At 38.6% G+C, this 17,571-nt stretch overlaps 1 protein-coding gene across 8 annotated transcripts in view; it reads right to left on the bottom strand.

The window, feature by feature from the left end:
* The window catches only part of GREB1L (GREB1 like retinoic acid receptor coactivator), a 133,331-nt gene that overhangs the window by 46,741 nt on the left and 69,019 nt on the right, over positions 1–17,571 (bottom strand). For 2 of the 8 annotated variants that reach the window (XM_039569932.1, XM_039569940.1), the window contains exons 3-8: positions 15,869–16,040; positions 15,409–15,606; positions 8,525–8,701; positions 5,643–5,819; positions 3,619–3,756; positions 292–429 (exon numbers count right to left, since the gene is read on the bottom strand). In XM_039569932.1, the coding sequence (XP_039425866.1) occupies positions 292–429; positions 3,619–3,756; positions 5,643–5,819; positions 8,525–8,701; positions 15,409–15,606; positions 15,869–16,037 (997 nt within the window). In that variant the 5' untranslated portion in view covers positions 16,038–16,040. The remainder of the gene's footprint in view (positions 1–291; positions 430–3,618; positions 3,757–5,642; positions 5,820–8,524; positions 8,702–15,408; positions 15,607–15,868; positions 16,041–17,571) is intronic. The other 6 variants (XM_039569953.1, XM_039569966.1, XM_039569950.1 and 3 more) reach the window with 5 other exon arrangements.

Here is a 17,571-nt window from a genome sequence, read left to right as displayed (position 1 = left end):
ATGCTCTCTTACATATCTTAGGAAGTGCAGAGAGAGATATCACATGCACTCCTACCAGTATGTTAAGTCTGAAAGCCAAGGTGAGACTGAAGCTTGGGGACAGTAATAACTGCAAAAATTTCTGTGCCAAAGACTGCAAGAATATGAGAGTTCTGGAGAATGCTAGTGAATGTTTCCCTTTCCCCTTTTCCACCGAAAAAATTACACTCTCTTTTCTTGGCTCTTAAGCTGATGATTCCCTGATGATTCCCTGATGATGGCTCTCAGGTGCTTTGGAAAGCAAAGCCATACCTGCAGCAAATGCCTTTCCTACGAGCTGTACTGACAGAGCCAGAGGTTTCACCACGTTCTTGGTCCGGGATGGGTCTTGTGTTCCACTTAAGTTAACAGCAGCAGCAGATGATTTTGCTGGACTGAATATTGAAGAATCTGAGAATACAAGTTGTTTAATTAATGATTAAAAATTATATATATATATATAATTTTTATTATATACACATTTATCTAAACTCACCTATGCACAAATTGCTAACAATTTTTTTACACTCATAAGAAATTACCATGTATCTTTCAGGAGGTATAACAAACGTTTTACTGGGCTTTTCTATTTCTTACAATCTACTGAATCCATGAATGATCTCTTCCACAATATTTTGCACTCACACACACATTAAAAAAACATTTTAACCGTAGAAAGGGCTATCTCACTGCTCCTCAAAATAGCTTCATAGGATAGGCAAGTAAACACAATTATCTCATGGTTCACATGAGGAAGCTAAGACAAAGAGCTTATGTAACTTGCAGAGAGCAAGCCTAGGGAATAAGCACTGGAATAAGTTGCCTAAAGAGGTTGTGGAATCTCCATCACCTGAGATTTTCAACAACAAGCCACTGAATCTCTGTCAGACACAGCTGAGCTTGACTAAGGGCAGAAAGAAAACGAACCCAAAAACATAGCCTCCTTACAGCACTACTGTCTATAAAACTATAAAAAGCATATACCCATTTATAAATCAGGGTAAAAAATTAAGGATGTTTGAGCCCAAACTCTTTGCATGAATTAACAAACTTCTTAGAGCACTTTACCAAGGCTAAAAATTATAAATCTTATTTTATAGAAGGATAAACTGAAGAACAAACAAATTTTAATATTTGCCCAGTATAAAACTGATTCCAAACCTCTAAGCATGTTAAGTCCCTTTAACATCAGGCATTTCATAGCTATAATTTACTTCAAGAAAAATTTGGCATTTGGATGCTGATACACTGGCAAATCCAAATTCTTATAACCAGAGTGAAAGAATAGTAACTCAGCATCTGTCCAGAAAGTAGTTTGCAAGAAGTAGGCAAAGTAGGCTAAGTTCACCTACAGATGTCCTAGTAAAACAGCCAGCTGAAGAAAACAGAAGACAAAGACCACCTTGATCTGCCAAACATATTCACCCTCAGGCCACACACCATTTGGTGAAGGAGGGTGGGAGGAAGCTCTGCTTTGCCAGACAGAGTAACTGACATGAGGAACAAACACAGAAGCCTCTGCTGCTGCTGCCTCACCAGAAAACCTTGTCCATGTTCACAGGAAATAGGCTGAATGGCTAACAAAATACACCACCAGGTCAGGGCCTTTGGAGGGAGATGCTGGTCTGTCATTATATATGGTGTAGCAAATATGTAGTGTTAAAGGTTTCATCAAAGTAAACTGTCCAGAAGCTTTGGGTATGTTTTTCCTCCCCATCTCTAGTTCTAATACATTTTCTTGAAATTTTATCTGTTGAATGTGGATGTGGCTGGTATATGTTTAAACACCACACTAAGCAGGACTTGTTGTTATTAACATACCAGTTATTAAAATTCTTTATTTTTCTCTTGTAAAGCCTTGTTTCTAGCTGCTTAACACCTGAATTGAACTTTCCCCTCTCGAGTGTCTGCCTAAAACCGAATTTTTGATACTGTATGCCCATAATTACCTACATGTATCTTACAGAACTCAGAGACTGAACTGCTCACCAGAAATAGTTACACTACTTTTAAAGGGAAAAAAGGGTATGAGTTGATGATGTACTGAAAACAATTTCAGAAAACAACCTGCTAATAAGTAGTCCTGTTTTAAAACAACCGAGAAGCAAACACCAGTAGAAAGAGCTATGCAAAATCTAGAAGAGAAAAAGTCAGAAAAGCTCTCCATCATAGGTGACACATGTCAGAATTTATGCCACTGAATAAAAGGTGCTTTTCCCCCTTCTCCCAGTCACAGGGGATTCATGTGTATGTATGTGGCATTATCTTCACTAGAAGATAACAGCAGAAGGAGATGAAAAGGTTTTGACAAGCCTGACCTAGGAGTACAAACAGTGACACACAGAAACACCAAGCAGACTGAAAATGGCAGGGAGTGATAAGGAGAAAGCCATATATGAAAGGTGTATCTATTAACTTGGCAGATACAATAGAAGACAAAGCTGTGTAAATATTAGAATTCTTGTTGTTCCAAATAAATAGGTTCTCATGCATCTGCACAGTTCTCATGCCCGAATCTGGAAGCCAAGGGATCATGCAATGAAATGCAGATGTGTTTAAACCACTCTGTCATTAATTCTACCCAAAGCCTAAAGCATTTAGCTTCTTCGACAGGGACAGGGACAACCACCTGAGGGAAGTGCCTCTGAACATACTAATCAGTGACTACAATTTCATATGAATGTCTGTGTTCAGCTTTTGTTTGTTATTCCTTTTAACAAACTTTCTAAGTGGAAAAAGTATTTTAACCATCTTGCTTTATATCTGCATTTCATATTCCTCTAAAGAAATAAATGCTTTCAGACATTCATAGCAATAACAACAATTAACAGGCCATTTTCTCCTGTTTTTAATTTTTCAAGAAATAGCAGAACAGACACAAAAACATACAACAGCATAGATTCAGTTGCAATAAAGCAATGAGGAAAAAAGCTCAAACAAAAGCACTTTGTCTACTTGCAGTAAATAAATAAATACATGAAATTAAGATGCTCTTCTTTGTCAGTCAATGTCTATCTGATTTTTATAGTTTCTCCTTATTTAAGTGTAACATTAATAACTTTCTAGAATAGTTGTGAGACACCTGTTAGCTCACAAAACACAAACCCACTGTATGCATATGGGGAAATTGCTATATTAAGTACACCTTTGTGTGCAATAAAATTTAAATAAATAAGGAAATAAGCAAGTAAATAAAATCAAATCTGGTCCCTCTCCCTAAAAGGAGATTATTTTCCTTTTTAAGACAAATAGCCTAGTTTATATACTAAGTAAACACTTCCCTATAAATGTGTAATTGAAGTTTTTTGAGATTCACAAAAAAAATTAACAAAACAAAGACAGGGAGGCACAGAATCAAATAAATTAATAAAAAAATCATTTAATACTTTAAAATCAATTGTTGTTTTGAGACTAATCTGACCTTCAGCCTCACCTGGGTCTTAACCTTTGCCAAAGCAAATTTTGAAAGGCATCCTCTCCAGTGTAATCTATACATGGCTCAAGGTAAATACCCAGTTGTTTACAGCATCCCTGACCCACCAGTGTCTGAGGTAACTTACCACCCCCAATGGTTATCTTTACAGCACTTTCAGCTCCTACCTGTCTGAGTGAACCCTGATTTGTATCCATTAGCTGATCCACCCTCTGGGGTCGTGGACGGTGACACCGAAGGATTTGGTTTAGCAGAGAGGCTAGCAGCAGATGATTGCCTGCTTCTACATTCTGCAAACGAAGCAGCTACAGTACATATTAACAGGGCCTGCCTTCCAGCAGCAAAGTTCAGCAACGCAGTGGTGAAAGGTGACAAAATGTTGAGAGCATACACAGAGCACGTACAACAAACAGCGGCAAATGGCAGCATTCAACGAAAATAGGGATTCACAGTTTAGTCAACTTTGTCTTCTAATTAAGAAAACCTCCCTTGGGGCCACTCAGAGGGCCAGGCAAATACAGACCAGATGCTGCAAAATGGCAAGAGCCCTCAGATCGCAGCTTCCAAGAGACTTGAAGGTATTGGACATGTCCCACAAAACACTCAGTGACTTCTGTGGCACAACCTGTACACAAACTGTCATATGCTGCCCTTTAAAAGGAGAAATTGTGCTGAAACCCAGATTCTTAATATGCCTCCACAAACCTTCAGGGAGATCTCAGCACCATGAGTGTCTGTCTAGATGAAAATTGAATTGAGGGAGGAGAAAAGCACACATTAATCCATTTTTAAAACTGACATCTAATCAGGATTTTAAGAGAAGAGGGTGTTTAAAAGCACTCTTCTTCTAGTTAGACCTATAATGTAAGTGAAGGGTGAAAGATTACCACATGCATTGCAGCAATACAGGGATAGAACCTATCAAAGTAATGCCCAACCAACTCTTGGTTGATTTTTCTAAACTTCCATGGGTGCTCAGAACACTTGCAATTAGCATATAACCAAAAGTGAAACTGGTATCTGCTTCTTCCACATGTGCATTACTCCTGACTGCATTTACCAGGACACACACCAACCCCAACTGCACGAGCATCAGGGAAGGGTTCCAGAAAAAAGATGCCAAAAGTAAAATAAGGTTTCCTTTGTCTGTATTTGGAATTTCACTACCAAATAAAATATTTGTGTCATTTTTGTGAAAAATGCTGTTGAAAAGCCACATCCACTTTAAAGCAGTAGTTAATTGTCCTTGTAACGGAGAAAAGCAGCTGAAGCCAGGATCCCTTTGAACCACTAACTGATACAAACTATAATCACTCATACTGCTCGGAGATAACCATCTCTTTCTGGTGTCATGCTGCTATTCACATGAGGATGTGACTCTTCAGATGTCTGTCAGTCCTCCTGCAGAGCTTCCCCTCTTCTCACATCAACCTTTCTGGAACAACAGGGGCCAGATGGAACTCTGTCTTCAGTGAGTGAGACCGCAGATGAAAAAATCAGGCAGTCTGCATATAAGCCAACTAGGTAGACAGTGAGTAGGTAAACCATGCTTTCCTTGAGTCTTTGCACGGTTCTAGCTCCAAAAACCTGCATCCTCCAATAAGAGACCCCATGGCTACTTTGCCTTGGGGGTCACAAATGTACCCTCTTGTAGCACATAATATCGCACAGGCTGCTCTGGTAGAAGGTAAGACCAAGTGTAAAACACTGCAAATGGCAGGACAACCCAAGTTTTTTCTTTCCCTGAGATCACTGACCTGAGCTTTTTTAATCTTACAGCATGCTAGCTATCCTCAGGCATTAGACAGATTGAATTGCACCTGCTAAGATGAGTATCAATGGAAAAGCAATGTTGCAGCCCTGGCTGTGAGTCACTTTGCTTCAGGCACATACAAGAATCATCAGAGTGAGTAACCCTTTTTTCTACCAAGATGACTGCACAGTCTAAGATGGGCAGATCTAGGGCTCCCACCAAAAGCATGGGGAGATGGAAGAGTGTTTACAACTGCATGGTTATTATTAAGACTTAAAATTCTTTGGCAAAATCCAGACTTGAGTGAAATCAGTGAGAATTTTTCCTTCAAGCAGTTGCTTTTGAATGCATACATTTTCAAGAGCAACTTTCAATTTTTCATTCAACATCACCCCTAGTAGCATAAAACATCCCTAATTGAATGGGCACCTTTATTACCTTTCCAGCAAATAAGGGGTCCCTTTGACAGTACACCTTGGGAGCTTCTTACTAGGTAGTACTTTAAGTGCTTCTGCTTCTTTGGCTGAGTGGTTAATTTCAGGTTGATATGATTGGAAAACTCTGTGAAGTACCGAAATCCTCTTTCTCCACAGCCTATACAATTCCCAGAAAATCCTGGAAGAATGAAGCAGAAGATAAACAAACAGATTAAATGTCTTGCACTATCTGCTAGGAATAAGGCCATCTAAACCTACCTGCACACCCAAGTTCCAAGCAACTGGAGGCCTCCAGACAGCCAGCCTCTGCAGGCACAGCACATGCGTGTCAGTCTTAGCTCTTCTGAAACTCCTCCATCTCTCTGGGGCATACAGACTTATGCCAAAATCCTACCACCAATTTTCCCCTCTACACAGCGCAGAGAAGAATAACTACTTGGGAGGGGGAGAACTATGTTGCCACGCTACGAAATTTCCATGAGGGAAAAAAAAAAGCTATTTTTTCTACATTAAAAAAACATGAGTTCCAAACTGCAGACATCTCTCTCAAAACAGTGGCTAATCCATCAGAGCGACTCCATATGACTGAAATTAACTTTAAAATCAAATAAATTTTCCCTGAGACTTCTTAAACAAAACACTTTCCAAGTAAGCTGAACCTTACATTTTATTAAAGTGTTGAAAGCAATCGTTTGATGTCAAGATTTGCATGGCAAAGTTAGGAGTGCTTCAAAATAGTTAAAAAACCCTACAGCCTCTCATGAAAGTTACAAATTTAGGAACAAAGGCAGAAGACTGCTTCTCTGCAACATTTCCAACAAGCTTTCAAAGAAAGGCGTGAAACTTTGAGTTGAAGTCTGGAGAACAGGGTCCAGACTAAGAATTATAAGCAGCCTTGATTACCAGTGCCATTCACAGCTATGTTAATGGGAATCTGGCGTAATGATGGCACCAGTCTAACATTTCACCGAACAAAGCACAAGACATGTTCTGAAATGGGTCTGTCTTAAAATCTTTGTTGTTTAAATCAGTCCTCTATTATCTAATGCTGAACAATTAAGCTCCCCTCGTTCACTTGCCATTCCACTCATCTCTGAATTGCTTTCAACCTTTAATGAAAAAATATTCTCTCTGGAATATCAATAATGATTTATAAAAGTGCTAGCAGATTAATACCTAGTGGAAATGCTTTCCTTTTGTTTGTTTGGGTTTTTTTCCATTTACTAATCAGTTCAAGATCTGTAAGAGAATCGATTTTTCATTCTTGCTACTATCATTATTTTCCACAATGACAAACACCTTGGAGAATGCTGGTTCCGATATTCACCTGTTAGCCAAATTAATAGGTTTATGACAAAGATATTCAGTGTTTTTAACAAAATGCCTTATCCATAAAACCCTTATTAATTAGGCCACTGTCTTTAGCCTTTCTGTGCCTCATTGTCAGCTTGGACGAGCATGCCAAGAAGCAAATTTCTTCATCCTGTTTGCTCTGCTTCTCCTGGGACTGAATCATTCTTTCCTTTGTCCCTTGCAGCCCACAGGACCTACCAACGTATCTCCACAGTTTTCAGAAACAGTCACCAGGGTCTCACAGAGCTACTGAGTCAGTTCTTTGCTCATAGGTGCCAGGTACAGAAGCCTTGAGGCACTTCAATACATCAGCAATGCCAGAGATGTGAGTCACTGGGCTCATTATCAAATGAGACCAGAGATGATAGATGGATACAAAGCTGGGAATGTGGGGGAGGCTTACCAACAAAGACAAGTAGTACCACACTTAATCAGGTTTAAACACCATCTGCCTGTCTATCAGATAGCTCTTATTGATCACCTCCTGACACTTCCCCTGCTTAGCAGGGGAGAAGCTCCTCTGAATCCTGAAGTGTCCACCACAGTACCCCGTTATCCCACATCCCCAGCTGTACCCAGCGAGGGCACATCACACCACAGCCCCTATCTAACTCAGGTCAGTGGCATTTCTGCCTCAGGCCCAAAGGTTTACAGTGTGTAGTAGCATATCAAATGGATTCAATGGAGAGATAACATTAAAGCACAAAACAAGGCTGTTTCCAATTGTTGCACAAAATATTGCTGGTCTGGACCAGAATTCAAGCAGTGCAATTAAATCAGGGTATTTATCCTTTGTTGTAATTTCTTTCCTGTTGAAAGGTCTTTCTGAATATATCCTAGGCAGAACAATGACAGGAGGGAGAAATGAAAGAGTAAATTCAAAACAGGCTAAAGGAGCCAAAGTACATTAAATTACTTTTACTAGCTTGTTAAAATGTGTACCAGTTGTGACCCAGGCAGGAAATCTAGGTGCACATAGGCCTGTCTTCAATTACCAAGAGATATTGCTGTATTAAAATTTTAAACTTCATAAATGTAACAGATTAGGACATAATGGCGGGGGGAGGGAAGTGTCCCTATGTATTGGGTTTTGGGAAGCAAATTCCTCCCAGAACTTCTGCTGAGAGCAATGACCTTGGTGAAGCCAAGGCCAGAATTCATCCCTTAATCCACCAAAAAATAGATAGTTCATTTTCAATACTTGCACGAGCATATTTCTTCTTAAATGAAAATGCTCTAAGCTCGAGCAGAGATAAAGAGTATATGGATAGTTCACATTTAGAATGCCAGGGCTGCAATTGACTTCTGCCCACACAGAAATCCACAAGATTCAATTGTGGTTAATTGTGGAATCAGGGACTTGTTTTAAAATGGGCTTTTAAGGCAGGTCCATCTACAGATTTGATTTGATTATATCAGTCCTCTCCTCAACATATTTCTAATAGAAGGTTATTAGCTGAAATGACATTAGATAATTTTCAACTGGCTTTTTTCCCTCTGAATTATTATAAAGGAAAAAAGATCTCTTACCTAAAAGTGCATTTTTTCCATGATCATCTGGCAAAAACCGCTTGTCAACAGCGCAGACTAGAATGTGCTCAGGAAGGTTGGGAGATTTGGCTCCTACTAACAGGAAGCCTGCTGGGATATCAATTTGCTCCATGCACAGAGATACTAACCGTAAATCCTTGCCTGCTTGACAAAAACCTACAAAACAAAGCAAAGCAAATGATAACTCTTCAAAAGAATTCATTTAATTTTCCTCGTTTTACCAGTTACGAAAGCAAATGGGGCTTCATAACTTGATGCTGTAACTAAAGTTTTAATATATCCTTTTTAAGGGAAATGGAGGAAGTTGAGATAGCATCTCATCAGAACCACTAGCTGAGGGTTTCAGAGACAATAGATAACATTATTTTAAATATGCTGAACATATACAGGCACAGAAGAAATTTAAGTGTCCAAACACTAGACATCAAATGGCTCCAAAACTCAATTTTTTCAAAAAGAACCAAAATAAGAGGGTAAGCTTGGGATTTAATAACAGAAAACAGGTCTTAAAACATGCCAAAGCTTATTTTTTCTTTCCCAAACTTAAGTTTACAGTTTTTTCAACAGAAACAATTTTGTCTTTGTTGCTCGTAAAAGGCTAGCATTGATACATAAACACTATTAAATAATAAAAAATAATGATAAAAAATGATGACTGAAGTTTAGTACTGGCTACTAAAAATTATTTTATTGCATTAAAATAATTAAATATCTAAATTTTAAATTCTCTACACATTTTAGGAATTCCAGCAAATAAATAATTCACTAGCTTTAGATACGTGAATCATGTTTTCTTGAAGTCTCCAGTTGAGTCTCTTGAAGTCTCAGTGGACTGCATAACTTTCAAGTTTTCAATTAAGTTTTTTCCCCACTCAAATACACATATGCACACAAAATAAGGACATAACATTTGTTCATGGGCTTCTAATCAATGCAGGGCTAAAGCAGCAAAAGTGGGCAAAAATGGGGACCTGAGAGAGTTTCTGCTGTTCTATGTCCTGCAATGAGCAAGTAGCAGGCTGGGTCACACAGAAAGCATAGCAAGGCAACCCAGAGCAGTGTCCAGGCTAAATAAACAATAAATAAAGAAAATCATAATCACAAGAAACAAGATCACAGTTAAAAATAAGAGCCTGTCGAACTAATTTTGAAATTACTTCAACAGCCATTAAGATTTCAGCTATCAATACCTATTACTTACACTTAATTTAAAATATTATTCATGTAGTCCTTAATTGTCACAGAAATTTTAAGGAAGAAGAAAAAATCCTGGAGAAACACAGTCTAAGCATCTGGGAACACAATGTGACCACAGCTTGACCAATAGCCACCTCAGCCATTATAGATACGTATGCCTGTGCTCTTAGCTCCTGTGCCAAAACCTATAGCAACTTCAGCAAAAACTATGGAAGTTAATGTGTTCTGGCTTTATCTCAGAACTGTACCAGGCACAGAGCCTGTGCAAAGTGGAATGCACAGAATCAGCTTGCATGAATTTCCTGACAAGCAGCAGCTTGCTGAAAACAGGGTCCAATACAGGTGCAGTCTTGTGCCTACACCCACAATTTGTTGAACCAGTTCTTGGCTGAATGGTTTCTTTAGTTCTTCAATCAGCTCAGTCCTAGCAGCAGCTCATAGAAAGCTAGCTTGGACTCACCCCTCACACACAGCTTTTACCAGGCAATGAATTAAAATGAAGTACCTAAAGCTTTCATGTATGAATCAGTGGATTATATCAATAACTTACCAACAAAAACTTACATATGTTTTAGGGGGAAAGTATTAAACCTGCATATTTAAAGCATGATTAGTTATTTCCTGATTAGGTGCCATTTGATTTTAATGTTAAATTCTTCTTAAAGCATGTTCGTTAAAAACATATTGATCCTAGTCAAATAGAAAACTAGGTATCAGGCTAAGTATTATCTAGACTTTTTGATGTAATTTAGAAAGAAACTGTCACAGATAAACACAGATACATTCAAATTAAAATTTGCTTATTCAAATGTTTATGCCACTTGGGTATTATACCCTGAGTTTTCAAAACTGACCTGAAATACTTAGGCATTCAGTGAAATCTGAGTAGCTGACATGCTCAGAAAATATCACTTCACATCTAGATTTAAAATAGAAAAATTACCCACTGCTGACAATGTGGGCAAACAGGAAATCTGTAGATAAGGATTTTGAAACAGCAAGTGCAGTAAGATTTCAACACTTGTGCTTTTACACAATTAGCTTCTAGCCCAGTCTCTACCTAAAAATGTCCAGGAAATGCCCAGAAGCACAAATGGTGACCAACAGGAGGCTTTTGAAGGAATTGTTAGCAGTAGCAATACTAGCACAAGCAAGCTGGTCAATGTTGTTGCATGTCAGTACAGACTTGCTTTCCAAAGGAGCACAAAACACTGAGAATGGTGAATATTACACGAGAAGCTTCGAGCCCCTTGGAGCACTTGAGGGTTTTGATGTCCCAGTAAAGTGAAGCAGTGCTCCACAACATCCCAGGTGAAAGCAAAGACTCAGCTTTACCCAGGCTAGGAGCAAAACAACTTCAGCTACACTTGGAGTAGCTGTGTGTCACCATTCTGCATCAGTCCCCAGGGGAGAAGCTACAGGAGAACCCTAAGAAACAACATCTTTACGAGTTTACAAGCATAACTCAGTGACAGCCTGCTATCATGGGAACAGCAGCCTCTTACCTGAGAGGCTGTGGATCTAAATATACTTAATATTTCCCACCATTTAGGATATGTAGGACTGGACTGCAGAAATGCTGCATCCTGCCTAATCTCCAAACAGTACCTAAGATTTACCTCCAGTATCATCTCTTACTTATACAGTGCTCTCAGACCCCTTGCACGCTCCCCCTTCTCCCTCCTTGCACAATCTCCTTTGGCATCCTCCTCTGCTTTGGCTGGCGACATCTCTGGATCAGAGAGGTATGCAAGTGTAGACTGGCTGACCAGCACATGCCTCTGTAATGTTCAGCCTGTGAGAGAACTGTAATTACTCCGCTGCCCCAGGGGACTTAAGTCTGGGGACACTGATGTCATCCAACCAGCTCCTGAACTTCACAAATCTTGCTGAAATTCACTACCTTCATCATCTCTACCCCTCTGCCAGCAATGGCAGAAAGCAGCTACCAGCTCAGAGCTCACAGGCAACTGCATAAACCTCATTTTCTAAGGTGGTGAGACAAGAAACAGGGCTGATACCAAACGGTTTCCTCTGGCTCCCCTTCTGCAGAGGGAAAGGGATCCAGATGGGTGGGCAGTGAGAGAGGCAGCACAGACAGACAGTCCCTCAGAGCCTCCATGAGCTTTTCTCTTGCTTACTCAAGAGCTGCCACAGGAGAAGCAGGGAGGGCTGCAGACGTTGGCCAGGTACAGCTGGAACTTACTTACTTCCATCAGGAGATATGGAGAGTATGCAAATCTGCTTCTGTGCAGTAAAAGGTTTGAATTTTCCTTCAAAGACATGCAGATGGTATACCTCAAGAGCCTTTCATTATCCTTCTTTCTCTTGACTTTTAGGGCTGAAAAGTACTCTTTTAAGTTTCTGCTGCTTTTTGAAACTGAATGAGGAAATTCCACCCAAAACACATTGATTTGGAAGCAAGTAACTGACTGCAGGGAGATGAAGGGGAATTAACCCTCTCTCTGTTACATTGTCTTTTTCTAGCTAGCAAGCACCACAGAGACCCCAACTTTATTTTCTTTTCTGTTTTGCATTATTTTGCATTGGTAGTTAATTATCTGGTAGAAATAATAATTTCCACACTAGGAAAGACAAGACATAATGTCTCAGTACTAGCTGAACTTGTGCTGTCAATGTCCAAGACTTAAAACATTTAAAATCCATTTACATTTCATAGCTATTCACTTCTAATTGCGCTGGCACCTACATTTCTATGTCAAACGGCAGTAACACATTTCTTCTAAAGAAGAAAGAATGGCACCTTAATTTACTTGTGTACCTTTTATGAAAATCTAAGTACCAAGAGGAGAAAACATGAGTCACTAAACCAAACCAACTTCTCTTTGTGAAATCCCTTACCAACATGCAATTAGAAAAAGCAAAAGCCCAAAGTTAAACTGCTGAACTACTAAAAAAAAACCAGAACCAGCATCTTCTCACCAGATCTCAGCTTTGTTTCAAAGAAGGAATAGGCACTTATATTTCAATTAAGGATTTGCAAATAGCAGGAGCGCTTACCAAAAACCAAATATTAACAACTTTTACAGACATTATCTGCATTTCTTTGAGAGAAAATTCACTAGTTTTTGCTTCTGACAAGCACATTTGCATTCTCCAAAACCACTTCATTGAAAGTAACCCAGTCCCATCTTCCTGAAAACGTATCCCCACATCTCTCAACAACTAGAAGTGCCAGAATCTTCTTAAAAAAGAAATTTTTATCTATCCTCCCTTTCCCCAACATAACAAGACACAGTTTCCATGGGGGGTGCCAGGCCCTTGTTGGAGTGTAATAAATGGGGTATTTGCATAAGGAATTAGCTTCCAAGAATTACATATGAATTAGGGGTCACTGTCACTTGCTATTGTAACCTCACAGTAACTGATCAGGTGTTAAGTACCTGCTTACCTAATTGCTTCTGAAACTACCTTGGCCTTTCTTTAAGCATCAGGTAAATTGAGGATTTGCTAACAAAAGAAAGGTGATATTATTGTGTTTCCCACAGGTCGCATAAAATGTTATTCCACAAATTAGAAACGGCCTCTTTTAAAGCTACAGCAAGCAAGCGGTTCAGAACAGCTTCTTGCTAATGCAAGAATTTTGTTGCCTATTTGAGGCGCCTGTATGAAGACAAAGAATTGAATTCAGGAAAAGCACACAGCACAAATACCTTAAAGGGAAAAAGATTTCATCCCATCTGATCCAAAAGGAGGGAAACAGGTTTTACAGCAAGAGGAGCTATAAACTGCAGGTTCTAGTACCAACGTTTTGCTCTTGGATAAGCAATTGAATACGTGCTTAATTTAAAGTATCCAAACACAGTGAGTTCAAATAGTCTATCAGTATTCTTTAACATCTTCATAATGTTATTTACCTTTGCAATTAAATAACTAAGATAAGGGATGTAAACAATGGTAGTGATCCTGTCTTACATCTCTGGAAGGCATATTCATGAGATGAAAGATGAGCTATCAGATTAATATCTTGCTGAGATATGGTCTGCAGTGTGAATGTTTGGGAACCAGAGCATTTTAAACAATTATGTAAAACTGTCCTAACAGATCACCAAAAGTATTTGGAAAAAAGTCTGTTTTCCTTTCCTTTTCCAGATACAAAAACATTGCTCTCTTAAATCAGCTCCTTGAGAACACTGAAGAGCAAGGCAGATTTTGTAAACTCAGAATGGTAAACTTAAAAATGAGTAATGAACAACCCTAAAATTCTTCAGATATAACACACAAAACTTTCTTCTAGAGTCCTTTGATCATAAAAGACTTATAGATAAAAATCAAAACACAGACCTGCCCCGGAAGGTCTAATTTTTCCAGGACATACTAAAAAGTTTAATATTACACATACATATAATATGTGAAGTGAAAAAGTTACTGCTCCTGCTTCCCACAGGAGATTTTGCAGACTTTATTGATACTTGTCCTCAACTGAGAACACTTTCCTAGAAATACATTGTTTTATACTTTCTCCTTCTCTCCTCCTTCAAATTTACTAGCCTTCAAAGAATAGAAAACACCCTTCTGTGTGAATATCAAATTTTCCCAGCAACATTCCCCAGCTTCTTACAGCAGCCAGCCAGCCCTTCTGTTCTTTGTGCTACAGGGCAGCAGTGTTACAGAGGGTAAACGTGCTCGGATAAGCTGCATTTGGAAGTGGAAAAGGCAAAGATGACAACACATGCCACTAAACGCCCCCCGAAAATATCAAAGAATTACCAGCTATTGGTACTTACTTCTATCACTTCATATAACCAGACACTTCAGTAAGGTTCGAAACCATTTTATAAATTACAGCTTTTGATGAACTGTGCACAAGGATTCAGGGGGATATTGAATAAAATGTCAAGAAGGGCATTTGGACCTGGTGGGAACAGTTTCTTATTTACAGGTGTCTGAAGTTGGCAGGGAGATGTTTTTACAAGAAGCACATCCAATAAATACAAGTAGATCTTCCTTTTTTGAGGCACTTAAATCTTCAGAATAGAACAATTTTGGGATGAGATGAACCAATCACACCAATTTTTCTTTGGACAAGTAGGTACATGCATAATGACATGGCCCTTTCTTTAACACATTTAAACCCAAAAAAATATAGTATTGTCAACAATTTTGCTCATCTTGAGCAACAACAAATCAGGACAGCTCAGGGTAAGGAAGCAATGGCCAGCAGGCACATGGGGAAGACAAAACAGACAAGCTTCCACTACCAACCCTCTTATCACCTCAGCAGCAGAAAGTACACTAAGTGTCCTCTCCATTTTCTTTCTCCAAACTCTTCCTTCTGCCCATGCAACTAAATCCAGCTTTGCCAATGTTTCCAAGAACAGCCTAGGGATAGACTGAGAACCAGCCATAGTGATGCCAAGTCAGGTAACCTCTTTGAGGACGACAAATCAATGATAACCACAGACAAAAAGAGGCTTTCAGAAACGAATTAAGTGCCACAGCCAGTCCTTGACACTGCTTTCCAGTGATACACGAAACTTTATGTCCTCAAACAAGTCCTTCTAATACGTATTTTGTCAGATTTAAGGCTTTGACTACAAACTGCATTTTCAGATCTTCTAGCTCAAGAATTTCTAACTGTAGAGAGTGCACATTATCATTAGAATCAGTTGTGACGGTCCTACAGCAAAAAAAAGGATACCAACCATCAGTAGTGCAAGACCCTTCTGGGGCAGGTTTTTGCGAGTATGGGATTGGTGGACTACTCGAATCTGACAGGTCTTCATCCTCCTCTTCATCTTCCATTTCATTAACAGTTTGGTTGGTAGAAAAGTCCAGGTTTCCATTTTGTGAATAGCGATGTACTAACTCTTTATCCAACTCTTCTACCTTTGGCTTCACATCTGAGGAATAAAAATAGAAAAAATAATAGAAGATGGTAAAAATTAAAATAACTTAGAAAATTAAACTTTTCAACAGTATCTCCTTTTAAAACAACAACACATATCTCCTTTTAAAATAACCAGCATGTCATTCTTTCCCCTTAACAATGCCCAACATTCAGATTTTGTCACACAATGAACTGCTGTGCAGTTTTTGTGCTTTTCTTAATGAAACACACCCCACCCTTTTCACACACAGAAAAACAAGTGAAATGTGCCATACTTTCATGGTTACCTTCCGGCAAGAAAGGAGGCTGGTCAGGATCCAGGTACAGCTGTGAGAAGATTGGCCGTGGGACAACGCTGCTGCATCTCAGAGAAGCTTCTATGGAGTTATGGAGAGCTTCTTCGAAACGGGCAGATTTTAGTTGCCCTGCATATGAATTCCCCATGATCTAGAAACAGAAAGGAAACAGCTGATAAGGGGATGGGAGAGTGCATGCACAGAGAATTTACAAATGAAGACAGAGGTCTTATTATCATCCATGAGAGTGATATAAAGTTAGCAAGAAAATATGCTACGGAAACAACACCTCTAACTAACATTTAGTAACAGCGTGGCCATGGAAGGTTTTAAAATGACATGTTGATGTCTCTCTCTCAGTCTGGCAGACTGTATCCTTCTGTTCCACTAAGCTTTTAGCACATTTCCAGCACACTGCTCTGTGTCTTCTGCATACATGACCTCTCAACAGCCTCAAGAACCTGCCTGGTATAAAAAATTAATGGAGGGTAGATAAAATCATTATTATTTGGGTTTTTTAGGATATTCAGAGTATAATACAGAAGGTATGTGACAAACCCCCAAATTTTAAAAAATCAAGTTGGGCTTCATCAGTTTTTGTCAAAGAGTGTGTTTACATGATTTTTTACTTGCCAGTATGCCATTACTTGGAGAGAAACTGTACACAAAGACATCCAATAACTTGATTTTTTGCTCTTGCTCATATTAACTGAAATTACATGGAAGGTCAGTTTCTCTGTCTTTTCAGAAATTTCACCTCCTGTCTTCAGTGTAACAGTATGATTTACATGTAATCCATCCATTAAAGAATCTAAACATACTCTTACAACAAAAGATATAAGTAACAAAAGAGAAATAAATAACTTCTAAACCATATGCAGCAAATGCAGTGAAATGTCTTTATTTGAAATTATGCTTTACACTTGTATGGTGATAACAATAATTTCTAAACATACTCTTACAACAAAAGATATAAGTAATAAAAGAGAAATAAATAACTTCTAAACCATATGCAGCAAATGCAGTGAAATGTCTTTATTTGAAATTATGCTTTACACTTGTATGGTGATAACAATAATTTCTAAACATACTCTTACAACAAAAGATATAAGTAATAAAAGAGAAATAAATAACTTCTAAACCATATGCAGCAAATGCAGTGAAATGTCTTTATTTGAAATTATGCTTTACACTTGTATGGTGATAACAATAATTTAAATCTCTGCTTTAACAATTAATATCTCTGTTTATATCAATGATAAGTTTAGGAACTTAATTAAATATTCAAGCACAAACAGACCTGAAGATCCTTTCTTCCCCTTGGATGGCATTACACAGCCCATAGACTGTTATATTTGTGCACTCAGCACTAGGATATGGGCTCTCAAACATAAACATTTAGTAACAGGGTGGCCATGGAAGGTTTTAAAATGATATAAGGGAGACTCACTGAAATATGAAATTTTCCACTTTGCTAGATCATTATACCAAATGACATTTGTTCCAAAGAAACACCAATCTAACATTTTCCAATATTCAGAATACAAGACTGCACTTTTGGAGAAATTGATTTCCACAGAGGAAAGTTTTCCCCAGTTAAATCAATAGATAGAAAAGTATAAAAACTTAGAACATTATCTTTGTACTTCCCCTCACTAGATGTCACCTAGCCCTACAAACAG

The sequence above is a fragment of the Corvus cornix genome, chromosome 2 (genome assembly GCF_000738735.6).
Source record: "Corvus cornix cornix isolate S_Up_H32 chromosome 2, ASM73873v5, whole genome shotgun sequence".
In the NCBI taxonomy this organism is placed as follows: Eukaryota; Metazoa; Chordata; class Aves; order Passeriformes; family Corvidae; genus Corvus; species Corvus cornix.
Note: the sequence above shows the minus strand (reverse complement) of the source record. Positions and strands in the feature narration are given on the sequence as shown.